The 11,988-nt window shown below is 33.6% G+C and overlaps 1 protein-coding gene across 6 annotated transcripts in view; it reads right to left on the bottom strand.

Annotated features, from left to right (window-relative positions):
* Positions 1-2,690: 2,690 nt before the first annotated feature.
* LOC100161220 (sterile alpha and TIR motif-containing protein 1) overlaps positions 2,691-11,988 on the bottom strand; it is a 40,882-nt gene continuing 31,584 nt past the window's right edge. For 3 of the 6 annotated variants that reach the window (XR_510418.3, XR_001678951.2, XR_510420.3), the window contains 10 exons: positions 11,261-11,368; positions 8,790-8,945; positions 8,133-8,655; positions 6,862-7,684; positions 6,068-6,220; positions 5,746-5,828; positions 5,571-5,673; positions 5,251-5,440; positions 4,527-5,045; positions 2,691-3,665 (listed from right to left, as the gene is read on the bottom strand). Coding sequence is in view for 1 of the 6 variants with exons in the window: in XM_008181676.3 (XP_008179898.1) it covers positions 4,662-5,045; positions 5,251-5,440; positions 5,571-5,673; positions 5,746-5,828; positions 6,068-6,220; positions 6,862-7,684; positions 8,133-8,655; positions 8,790-8,945; positions 11,261-11,368 (2,523 nt within the window). In the remaining 5 variants the exon portion in view is untranslated. The remainder of the gene's footprint in view (positions 3,666-4,526; positions 5,046-5,250; positions 5,441-5,570; positions 5,674-5,745; positions 5,829-6,067; positions 6,221-6,861; positions 7,685-8,132; positions 8,656-8,789; positions 8,946-11,260; positions 11,369-11,988) is intronic. The other 3 variants (XR_510419.3, XR_003839509.1, XM_008181676.3) reach the window with 2 other exon arrangements.

Here is an 11,988-nt window from a genome sequence, read left to right as displayed (position 1 = left end):
CGTGTTATTAAATAATTATCAAAACCTAAATTCAATAAAATTACAATATACATAGAAGTACTAGTTAAATACTAGTACTTCCATTATTTTTTGATGAATTATATTAAAAATTTCGAAAGAGGATGATGTGTTAATTTTATGGACAATGGGGTTGTGATAGCTTCGTAGGCTGCTATCTGTTTTCTAATTTCCAAGTATCCCAGTATGTGAGGCCATGGGGGACTCACATGAAACATATAGGGCTATTTATTTCAGATATAAATTTCTGAGTGTGTTCAGGGGCGGACTGGCAGGGCGGGTAAGTGGCCATATCCACCCAGGCCCTCTAGAAATTTTATGTTTGGGCCTCGAGTTATATATTTGTTACTTTTAATAATTTTTCAATTCCTCACCGTAATCATTACAGTGAAAACGAAGAATACAATATTACAACACTGTTTACAAAAATAAAACAACTGGAACAGTCCGGCTGCAGCTGCGAAGGCTATAAAAGTTATTTTAGATTGATTTTTATAATAATAATAATAATAATTGTTTATTCAATGAATACAATTTTTGAAATTTATTATGTGATAATGCACGTCAATAGATGCTATTGGTAGAAGTTATGGAACACTTAGTAATTTATTATTTTTTTTAAATAATAATAGTAATTAGTATTTAAATTAAAAACATACATTTTTTTTTGAAATTTGATATTTTGAGTGGAATGATGAATGTATTGATTTTACAATAATGTATGTTTTTTATTTTTGTGTCTCTGTACAAGATTAGTAGTCGAAATAATGCTTCAATTTTCAACTTTAGTATCTTGTTTGATGGAGAATTGAATCTAGTTGGTACTTTGGGAGGTCAAAATTTAAAATTCCCAATAGTTTTTAAAAGCACTAAATAAAAATTAAGGAAAAACGGGAATTTTCGCGCAAAATCGGTTTTGGCTTTTGGTATAAGTTTAAAATAAATTATCATAAATAAATGACATTTTCACTGAATGTAAGCCTCAATAATTAGCCTTTGAAAAAATTTTCAAAATATTTTGACTTGGTTTGAGCTGTTTACGGATATACTCAGTTTCTATATTCAGCTTTAGGTTTTTTTTCTATAAATGTCAATAAAACATTATTTGTTGGGTAAAAAAGCTTGAAAATTTAATACAGTAGCTCCTACTATATTGTTATGATGACATTTGAAAAATATTAATAATCCTTAATCACAGGTTTTTTTTATAAGGATTTAAAGTTCATATATCGACAAAATACGGGAAAAATACGAAAATTAGCTTATTATTTTAAGTTAGAAATTCATTAAAATTTTTCATTTTATTCTATAATTTTAAAATGTAATACAAAATTCTTCATAAGTATGTCTACCTTTATCAAAAAAAAATATCTACAAAAAAGTCAAATAAAATTTTTATGAGCGTTTGAAGTTCATATTTTTACAACATTGGATATTCACTCGATTTCTCATGTACCGGTTTTGTTATTTTATTGTTATTCAAAAACTTATTACTGCTGAGGATTGAAAATTTAAAACAAGATTCCACGTAAATAGGTAAATATATAAATTACTTTATTCACAATAATATCATCAAATTTACTTTGTAATATCATATGCTGACTGACCGTTTTCGCTCAGAATCGTTTTTATTATACAGTGATGTTATATCATTGAATTCAAATTTAACACCAATCATTATAGTGACCCACTAGTAACCTACTTGTACAGCAGAGCGACACCTACTTGCCCAATTTTTATATTTTATTTATATAATAAAGCTTAAAAATTGTAATATTGAGGTAATCTGTTTTATTTTATTATGTTAAATTTAGTTGAATATAAACCTAAAGAATTTTTTTAATTATGTTATAAGTTCCTTAAAAATATATTTTATTTAAAATATAAATTGTAACACGAGTCTCTTATTTGGTAGTTTTGAAACTTATTGGGTATATTTGCGTCAATAGCATGAATATTGAACAGTTAAATAATATATGATATTGGTTAGGACTAGGGAGTACAATTTGTGAATGTATTTCAACTGTATGGTAACGTGTTAAATTATGGACGAGATTGAATGTGAACTGTAAAGGTATCTTAAATAATTTACATAAATTATTTTTACCTATTTGTTTGTTCTATTTGGAAATAAAAAAGGAACTAGTTTATTTTCTAAAAGAATGACTTCTTATTTTTTTTAAGGAACAGTGAAAGAAGTGAATTCCCTTTTTTTTAAAAAAATAATTAAGAACAGAACGAATTTCTTTCTATAATAAACATGCTAAACACTGATCTACTATGTATAGTTGTAACTAGGGATGGGCCGATACTAAAACCGATATTGGTGGTATCGGGTTTATCGGTATCGGTTTTTTTTTAAACCGATATTTGAACCGATACCAAAAACAAATTTATCAGCATAATAGCATTGATTATAAATTGTAATAGTTAAATGTAAAATGATAATAGTATTTCGGTTGATAGTATCGGTGATATTTTAATATCGGTTCATTGTTTATGCTGAAAATGTTGGTTTTCAAATATATCGGGTATCGGTTTTTTATCGGTTGCATATATCGGAATATCGGATATCGGTAAAAAGAGGTATCGGCCCATCCCTAGTTGTAACTATAAATGAGACAAACATTCAAAGATGTATCTTAAAGTTAAAGAAAATTATTATGATAATATGTTGTTTTAATGTCTTTTATATTTGAAAACATTTAAATCACATGTTATCAATCAATATACTCAATATTATATCCATAGATATGTGTAACAACTAGCCACTAGGTATAGTCTTCTTGTTCTTATCATAATTGAAGTCAACTGCAGTTCGCCAAGCAGGCAATATTTACTCATTAAGTCTATCGATATTGCATACGTAATATTATAAAGACGGTAATGTTATGGTATCTAGTTGTTGTTTGTAGTATCTATGATTATAACATACGTTGACACAATAAGTATCCACATAAACCATAATAATAATAGGTATTGCACAAATTCTATAATAATAGTATTAAGATTATATAGGTACTATAGTAGAATATAATATGATGTTAAATGCAGTATTTTTTAAACACGCAAACAAATCATCGTATAAACTCGTATAAAAACATAATAATTACAAAAGAAAATAGTAATAATAGTAATAATAATAACAACTAGTAAAATTAAAATATATAATATAGGTATGTATAGGTTTAAAAAAATATATAAATATTGGGTCAACAACAACTTTAAAAAAATGTAAAAACGAAAATAATTACAACTTGCATAAAAAAAAAATTTACACTATAATACACTATACCATATAATACAATAAATCTATTCGTTATTTCGAGTCCGTTGAAGTCTTTTTGCTGTTCGTTATAAATGATTTCATTTTGTTTATACACTTGTCGACGAAGTTTTTCTTCTTTATGCTGTCGCTGACCGACGCTGAGACGCTACAGCTGTCTTCAGCGTCTTCTTCGCACGTGTCCAGGTACTCTTCCAGGCTCTTTGCCTTTTTCATTTGAGCCTGTACCTGTACTCGCGGATCCGGTTCGGCGGTAGTCTCTAATAGACCTTCCACGCTCTTGGCTCGTTTCCGATTCTTTCCGCGACCATTTGGACTCATTGGTGGCCTCCAGGCAGGTAGTCTCGAACACTTCCGGTATCTGTGCAAACAATAGATATTATGTTAATTAGGCCGATGTCAGAATTTCATAGATTCGAGACGGTCACAGTAAATAGTTTATTAAATTCAATCGTTTCAAACCACACACAATGCGTACTCTGAGGTTCAGGCGCTAGAAGTTTACGTTAAAAAGCGAAAGAAATATCGACATACTCGTACATATAATTATAACTACTTCGGACACGATAATAATAAGAATATTATAATTACTTAGATGTGTGTGTGTGTGTGTGTGTGTGTGTGTGTGTGTGTGTGTGTGTGTGTGTGTAATGCAATATTATGTGCTTAACATTTTTCATTTTTAAGAAAACGTCATTCAACCGTTTTGTTAATGGGATTAAAAAATAGAAGAAGTTAAAGAATCAAAACCGATAACCATTATTTTAGGTCGACTATTTTATTTTGTTCTTATGGGTTAGGTTTATATAGTAAAAATATTTTTTCTTCAATACCTTTTCGTCAGTACGTAATCGATGACAAAATATGAGAATTATTCACACTGCTTATATTCAAATTCAACCAGCTGTTGATACAATCAGAAAATAATAATATACTTTTCGACTGGTATTCGACTAAAATAAATGTTTGTAAGGGTGTATATCATTATGTATAAATAGTTAAGTATTGATTTTAGTGAGTGGTATACACCGGCTATAATATATAATATATATAGTATTAATTTAAGTTAGGGATACTACCCATATACAATTTGATGTATTATTTTGAATCTTAAAAAAGCTACATTGAAAATACCAAAACCTTAACTGTGTAATATTTCAAAGAACCCGCAGAAACGTCGTTATCAGAGTTCAAGTGGCCGGTTCGTTATCATACTACCCACCTAACCATGAAGTCTCGGAGGCCGCTGCAGGACGGACGACAACAACAAGCGGACGGACACAAAACGTAGCAACCGGATCGGGCGGGAAAGCAAAACATCGGCCACAGTCCCATACCTGGAAGTGTTCCCCGCTAGTCAATCTTTGCTACCGGTCAGGTCGCGTTCGCTGTCGTTGGAATGCGTCCGCTGGTACGTTGGCGGCGACCTGCCCACCGTCATGGGCGTGTTCGGCGCCGACGGGTCGCTCTTGATGGTGGACGGGCCACCGCCGATGCCACCGCCGCCGGACCTGTTCAGCGACAGTCCCGAACTGGCGCCGTCCCGGATCCCGTTCAGTTCGCCCCGCATGAACCTCTCTACCTTCTCCACGCACGCGTCCTGGTAGTCGTGGATCCACCTCACGCCGTTGAACTTCCACACGTTTTGCATATCCTCCGGCAACGTCTCCGGTTCGGGCCACACAAAGTTGTCCATGATCGGGATGATGTTGCACTGGTCTTGTATAGCAGCCACGATTTCCTGTAAAACGACACGGCACGATTAGTGACTGTTGAACTGTCGAACCGATTATCAAAATTACGATACTATAATATATAATATGCGAAGGTAAACGAGCCTGGGTACGGATTTAACAAGTACGAAAATGAAAAAAAAAATTATAGAAATACAACAATTTATATTTCAAATGCCCTAAATGTATATTACTGCTGTTTGTCGACGTTACCTTGTGCACCCAGTCTTTGCATTCGTTATCGCCGATACACCTGTCCAGCGACTTTGGCGTCAATACTAATATGAAGTTTTTCGCCTGCTTGATGCTTTGCAACAGGTTGTTGTCGAACTTGCCGGCTTCCAGACGTTCCACGTCGATGAACACTGAGTATCCTCGAAGTTGTAGGTGGACTTTGAGCAAACTGAAAAATAAAATCAATTATTAATATCGATACTATTTAGCAGATATAAGATCACGTGACATGATATTTTTAAACAATATTATATTCACATTCGAATTCGCATCAACTTTGCGAAATACGATAGTCTTACCTTGCCAATTGAGATCCAGTCGATCGTCTGTAGCTGATGAACACGTCCAAGTGTTTGTTCATGTTTTCTTCGTAAGAGGACGTTTCCATTAGCGTCTCCATGTCTGTTAATGATAAAAAGCAACGATATTTGTGAGCACGTTCAATTTTAGATTTGTTACTACCACAACATTTACCTCTTATCGAGTCTAGTATTCTGTACCGGTGAATGCTGTTTGATATTCCACACTCTTGTATAAGCTGTTCTTCTGATAAGAACCTAAAGCATTAATTAAATAGTTTTAATGAATGTTGATACCTATGTAATTACTTAACAAATCAACATAATAATAGTAACACATTTTAAGTATTGTCTAGTGTTTTTTTTTCTTTTTTATAAAGACGTTTTTAAAAAAAATTAATTCACTTTTAGTTGTGTACCCCTTTAAGTTGATTTTCCATAAAAAAATAATTATCATATTTATCATATTCTAATGAGACTAATGTTAAATGACTTACCTGATGGAATCTCTATCAACGCCAGCATTCAACATGGAATAAGTGTACACGGAAAACTCCGAACCTATTGACTGGAGGAAGGAGTTCAGATTTGTCGTGTCTCTACTACTGTAGTCTGCCAATCGTTTCAAATTGTGTATTTCCCTCATAAACCTGGAAACGATAGATATAACAATATTATAAAAGTGTAGATAGTTAAAACTTATCTAGAACAAAGTAACCAGTGGTTTTTTTTCATTACTTAATTAATAATGTAGGTATCCATTTATAATTTATAATAGGTGTGTTAAGTTATTTCATAAACTATAAGACAACAGTTAAAATACTTCGATAAAACAAAATATGGTTAATAAATACTTATATATATAAATCATCTCTATATTTAATTTTTTACTAATGATTTATTATAGCATATTTTTTTTAAATTGTACAATTTGTGTTACAAATTTACAAAGGTCTATCTATATAATATGTCAAAAGTAAAACTTTATTTTTATTACGCGCATTTAGCCATATTTGAATATTTTATTTTTAATATCAGATATCATAACAAATTAGTATTTGTGTACTGTCATTTACCACTCAATCTACTTGATTTAGCTATATTAAAAGGTATTTAGCTGTACACATGTTTTGTACCTATTATATATTACACGTTACATCGACGATAAATTTATAAAATGGTTGTATAATACGCATGCAAAAGGTTTATATAAAAATTGAAATATTTAAAAATTGTATATTTCGTGAAATGTCCAAGTACAAACTACCTAGTCTATACGGTCTGTACCAACCTTCTTCGCATGATTCCGTTGTGTATTCCGATGTCGTCCCTAAGATTTTGTTCGGTCAACTGCAACAGCAGGTCACCATCTACTCGGCTGTCAACGAAGTTTTTGGAGCACTCGCTGAAGCCGATCTGTCTGACCCATTCGCGGACGTCCTCGGGTGACCACAATGGTACTTTTTGGCTGAGCTTATGCGGTACCTCTTCGCCGATCAGCCGCAATGCTTGGGCGGCGAACTTTGACGCTATTGCGTTGGGGCAACTGGCCACCTTCTTAAGTGGTTCGACGGCGTTAATCACGCTGAATATGCCGGTCTTGCCCTGTTGCTTCTTGATGCCAGCCTCCATGCAGAAGTGGAATGCGGCCAAGTTGCACGCTTCCTCTCGGATTGAGCTCAACACCGGGACCAACCTCTCCAGCCAATGGTGGCTTTGGCCATGAGCGTGAGCGAGATTCGACTTGGCGAACTCTGATGGCGTGTGGGTGGTAACAAACGGGTCGATCAGGTCCAGGGTTTCGGACTTGAGCACGGCCGCCTCGATTTCTTTGTTGGCCACCAAAACGGCTATGGCCAAGAACGCGTAATACTTGATGTTGTCGTCCGTGTTGAACGCCAACGTAAACAACCACGTGGGTACGTTGCGCTTGATCATCAGCTCTTGGTTCTCAGCACCTCCGTACAGCGACAGGTTGGCAAGAGCGCCGGCACAGTGTCTGAGGGTTGCGATGTCTCGTCTGCGGCACTCGTACAGCAGTACGTCCAAACCACCGAGTTTGATAACATCGCTACATGTCATTTCACTGTGTTTAAATAGATGCTCGAGAATTCCTAAAACATATTCATACATCATCAGATATATCATGATGTTATTTAGCTGCTAATATTGACCAAACACATTTGAAACGAAATATAGAAAATGAAATACAAAAAGAAAAATGTATTTAATCACTTTTATATATGTAGTGTAAAACTTCGATATCACGTATACTTAAAGAGCGCTTCTTAAGAACTAACTTTTATAAACACTAAATGAATTTTAATTTATATTTTATTGGCAACATCATTTTTGTATTTCATTGTGTTAATTAAAACCACAACATTATAGTTTTTATATTTCGTTTGAAAAGTTAAAACTGTATTTTCTTTTACAAAATATGTTCGACACCACTTGTCGTGATAATATCTGTGCAAAGACAGTTATGAATTTGAAACGAAAAATAATAGATTTAATATTCTGATGGGACCGATTAATGACAGAAAATAATATTTCACTTACCAGTACTGACTTTAGATTGATCGGCCGAGCTCACTTGACTCTTGTACGCGCACACAACGTGTACGACCTTTTCCAGTCCATTTTCCACTACGTAGGCGCGATTTTCTGTGGTCAGGCATTGTTCAAGTAACCTGGCACTGGAGAACTGAAGTTTTTGGTCTTTGGATACACAGTTGTTGATCAACAAATCCATTCCACCACAGTCCCGGAATGTGTTACACAATGCATAACCAAGTTCGTAGGTCGGTACGGCCCACGCCTTGCAAATCATATCGAACATTTTGTTAAGCATTATCGGGCCTTTGGCGTCGGCGTACTTTCCGGTCATCAGTCCCTTGACAGCATTCTCCAGGTACAGTGAATACTTTTTAATGGCGTTTTCCACGTCTTGAGTGTTAGCTATCTCTCGCATCTGGTCTAGATCATCGAAATTCGTGTTTAACAGATCGTCGACACTTCTGATCACATGTGTCGATGGAGGCGACGAACCACTGCCGCCAGACGAAGACCCGTTGTGTGATGACTAGAAATTTAATTATGATCGAATTAAAAACACTGTACACAAATATTAGTATAGGTATTAGGCAGGTAGTGAAACAATATTTATATGAATAAATTACAAAAATGTTAAATTATAAAAAAAAATATTATTATTACTTGTGAAGTGGCGGATGACACGGCTTTTGAACTCGTGCAAATGCCTTTTTTGGTGAACGTAAAGTTCGATTGTGATGACTGAGCAATATGTTTTTCTTGGTTAAACATTCCTGAAGATGTAATTGTCTGTTTTTGTTGTTGAGCGCTCGAAGCTTTCTAGAAATAATAATTTACGTTCAGTTAAACTATTATAACAATGTTCAAGAGTAAAATCTCAATATTTTATCTTTTCTAAAATGGTATAATAATCATAGAATATGAAATTCAACTAAACATTTTATTGTTACCTATTATTTACTCAATTAATGTAGGTATATTAAATTGCTATTTCTTATTTTTTCAACAACTAATAATATTTCTCGTAATAACTATTATTTTATCTTATACCACATAACCATAATAATACTATGTTTATCCATTTCTCAATAAACATAGGAAATATTTGAATTTTAAAATATATTATAACGTATATCTTTCACCTTCTAAACAAAATTAGTAGATTGGTATCTATATCGTTTGAACTCCGTTTAAACGTTAAACAACGTTAAAATCGAATTAATAATTCAAAAGTAAATTGGTTTAGGAGTCAATAATATCAAGACGTGTAATAATAATACTATTACGACACTCATTTATTTTAATCACAACTTCGCGCAATAATATACTGTAGGTAGATAGTGGGTACCTACCAATTTCAATGTTAAGCGCGTATCGATTTAAATATACTTGACATTCGTTTATTATCGCGTTTTGTAATTTTCCGTTCGACGTGGCCAATATACATATAGTTATGAACAATCATATCTGCATAATTTATGTACAGTAGTATGTGCATTTTTGTTGCGACTACAACACCTGTGCGTTGAATTTGTTGTAGTATATAGTACGGACGTATCATAATAGTACTTCCTTTTTTTTTTTACAAGACGTTTTTAAAATATTTAAACGTGAACATTTGAAGAATTCGAGTTAAATATAAACCATTCAAATTTGGACGCGATTCCGTCTACTTTGTCGTATTTACTATTACAAAAAGTACAATGTGGTAACTATAATAATATAATCAAAATTCAAAAACAATAATTAGTTGATTTTTTATTAAATATTTAGAACTATTTAATTATCGTTCATCAGACTTAAAGATAAAATATAATGAAGCCATGATAAAAAACTATCGTAGGACTAGTGACAATTAACAAATGCGTATAAGGTTTCGACTATAATATTAATTAAGTTTGAAAAATTACGCATATCTAATATACTTTTTTTCAATGGTATATAGGTAGGTACCTCACTTTGATTACTTATATTTTAAAATATATATTGATTTAAAAACAGTCCAATATCCAAAGTGAAACCAATCAACAATTTGTACTCATCAACATTTATATCAAAGATTTTTGTCAATTATTCGAATTTTACGAACTATCCTAACTACAATATCGTTGCGCGTACCACTCCGAAGTATAAGGAGAGGACGTAAAATCGATGTGTATATGCGCTCAAAGCCATCGCGCGTTGTCAATAGGGTTTTTTTTCTGACCATTTCGGCGATATTATACACGTATTGTCTTTTTTTTAATTAAAAAAATATACTATATTATACTTTTGACGATATGATAGTATGATGAGACAACAACTCACAAACCATCGTTTTCAGTAGCATCCGTTCGTCATTTCAGTCACCGTCTCAACCGCTTGCAAGTAATTACTGCGTTCGGATTTGACGAACCGCTCGTTTATAAATTAATATACCTATCCTGCAGCTATTGTATACTTGTCCTAGGTGGCGCCATGGCGTCACTGGTCGGTGACGTTTTTATACACCGATGTCAGATATTGGATAGGTCTTTTTTTTTTAAAAAAAAGACGGTGGTATCGATAAGAACGATGAGCCATCTTATTTCGGCTCGCAAATCTTGTGGTGCGCGTGTAGAGGTGGGATAGAGATAAACGTGATAAATCGTTGCACTACGTTACTAGTAAAAGTATCATTCACCGACACACCGCATTGAAATTTTAAACAAAAAATAAGCAGATAAATATATTATACGATATTAAACCATCAATTCACGTAAGTATAATAAGTAGTCCACTCCAGTTTTCACATATTTTAATATCGATGAACTAACACGTGGCGCCACATGGTCGTTGACCTTATGCGTGGATAACATTAGCATTGCTCGACTTCCGAATTAAATTTTTTTCGATTTCGAATTTATCGTGGCATTTGAGCGATCAATACTAATCACTACTAATATTGTTATAATTTACTATCGCTATTAATAAACGAAAATAAAAACGTGTTAGCTGTAACTGCAGCAGATGATCGACATGGAATTTTTAAATGACACGAAAAATGTCGTCAACTGGCGTAATGATAATAAATAATAATACAGTAGTAGTATGAACAGAACGCAATCGCCGCATGCCCGGATATATATATATATATATATATGTATAATATATACCTTTTCCGAACTAAACGAATCGGTCTGCACTTTCATCGTGGCAGCACAGGTGTTTTGCAGGTTTTCCTGTTGAGATATTGCTCCAGCTTTCTGCAGTGTTCTTTTTTCCTGTGAAAATGTTTAAAAACAATCAGCGATACTGATCCAAACGCAACGCCTCGGTGTGATTTTATAATAATATGACGGTTCGGACGAAGATCGTACGCCACTTAACGTGAAAAAAATTAAAACACTGAAATACTGGGCCGCGGTAGCTGTGTGATGGCGGTGGTGTATATTGTAAAACTAAACTTAGACAATCGCGAATTTTCTACTCAGTCGTACGCGCGCGCGTGTATGTGTATACGAGCGTTTGAGTGTGGGTATGATATATATTATCATCACATATTATTATTATTATTATTATTATTATATACGCGTAAACTCCCACAGAATGTCGAGAGACGCGAAAAAAAACGCGAAAAGACTCGCGACAGACATTGTTTTTTTCGTATTTTTATTGCCCAACGACCGCTCCGACGATGACGTCCCAATACCTATTCGGGTGTAATACCATAGTAATAATAACACGATAAATTGTCGTGTGCAAAATATACATAATATTATGTTACCCGCGATAGTTGACGATGCCCCCCCACAGACGTTTGATCCGCGTGATCAACAGTTTCTTTTGGTCGTCCGCCGTACATACATGAATGCATATTATATATTAAATGATGATCATCATG

This window comes from Acyrthosiphon pisum, chromosome A2 (genome assembly GCF_005508785.2).
Source record: "Acyrthosiphon pisum isolate AL4f chromosome A2, pea_aphid_22Mar2018_4r6ur, whole genome shotgun sequence".
In the NCBI taxonomy this organism is placed as follows: Eukaryota; Metazoa; Arthropoda; class Insecta; order Hemiptera; family Aphididae; genus Acyrthosiphon; species Acyrthosiphon pisum.
This window is presented reverse-complemented; position numbering and strand designations above follow the sequence as displayed.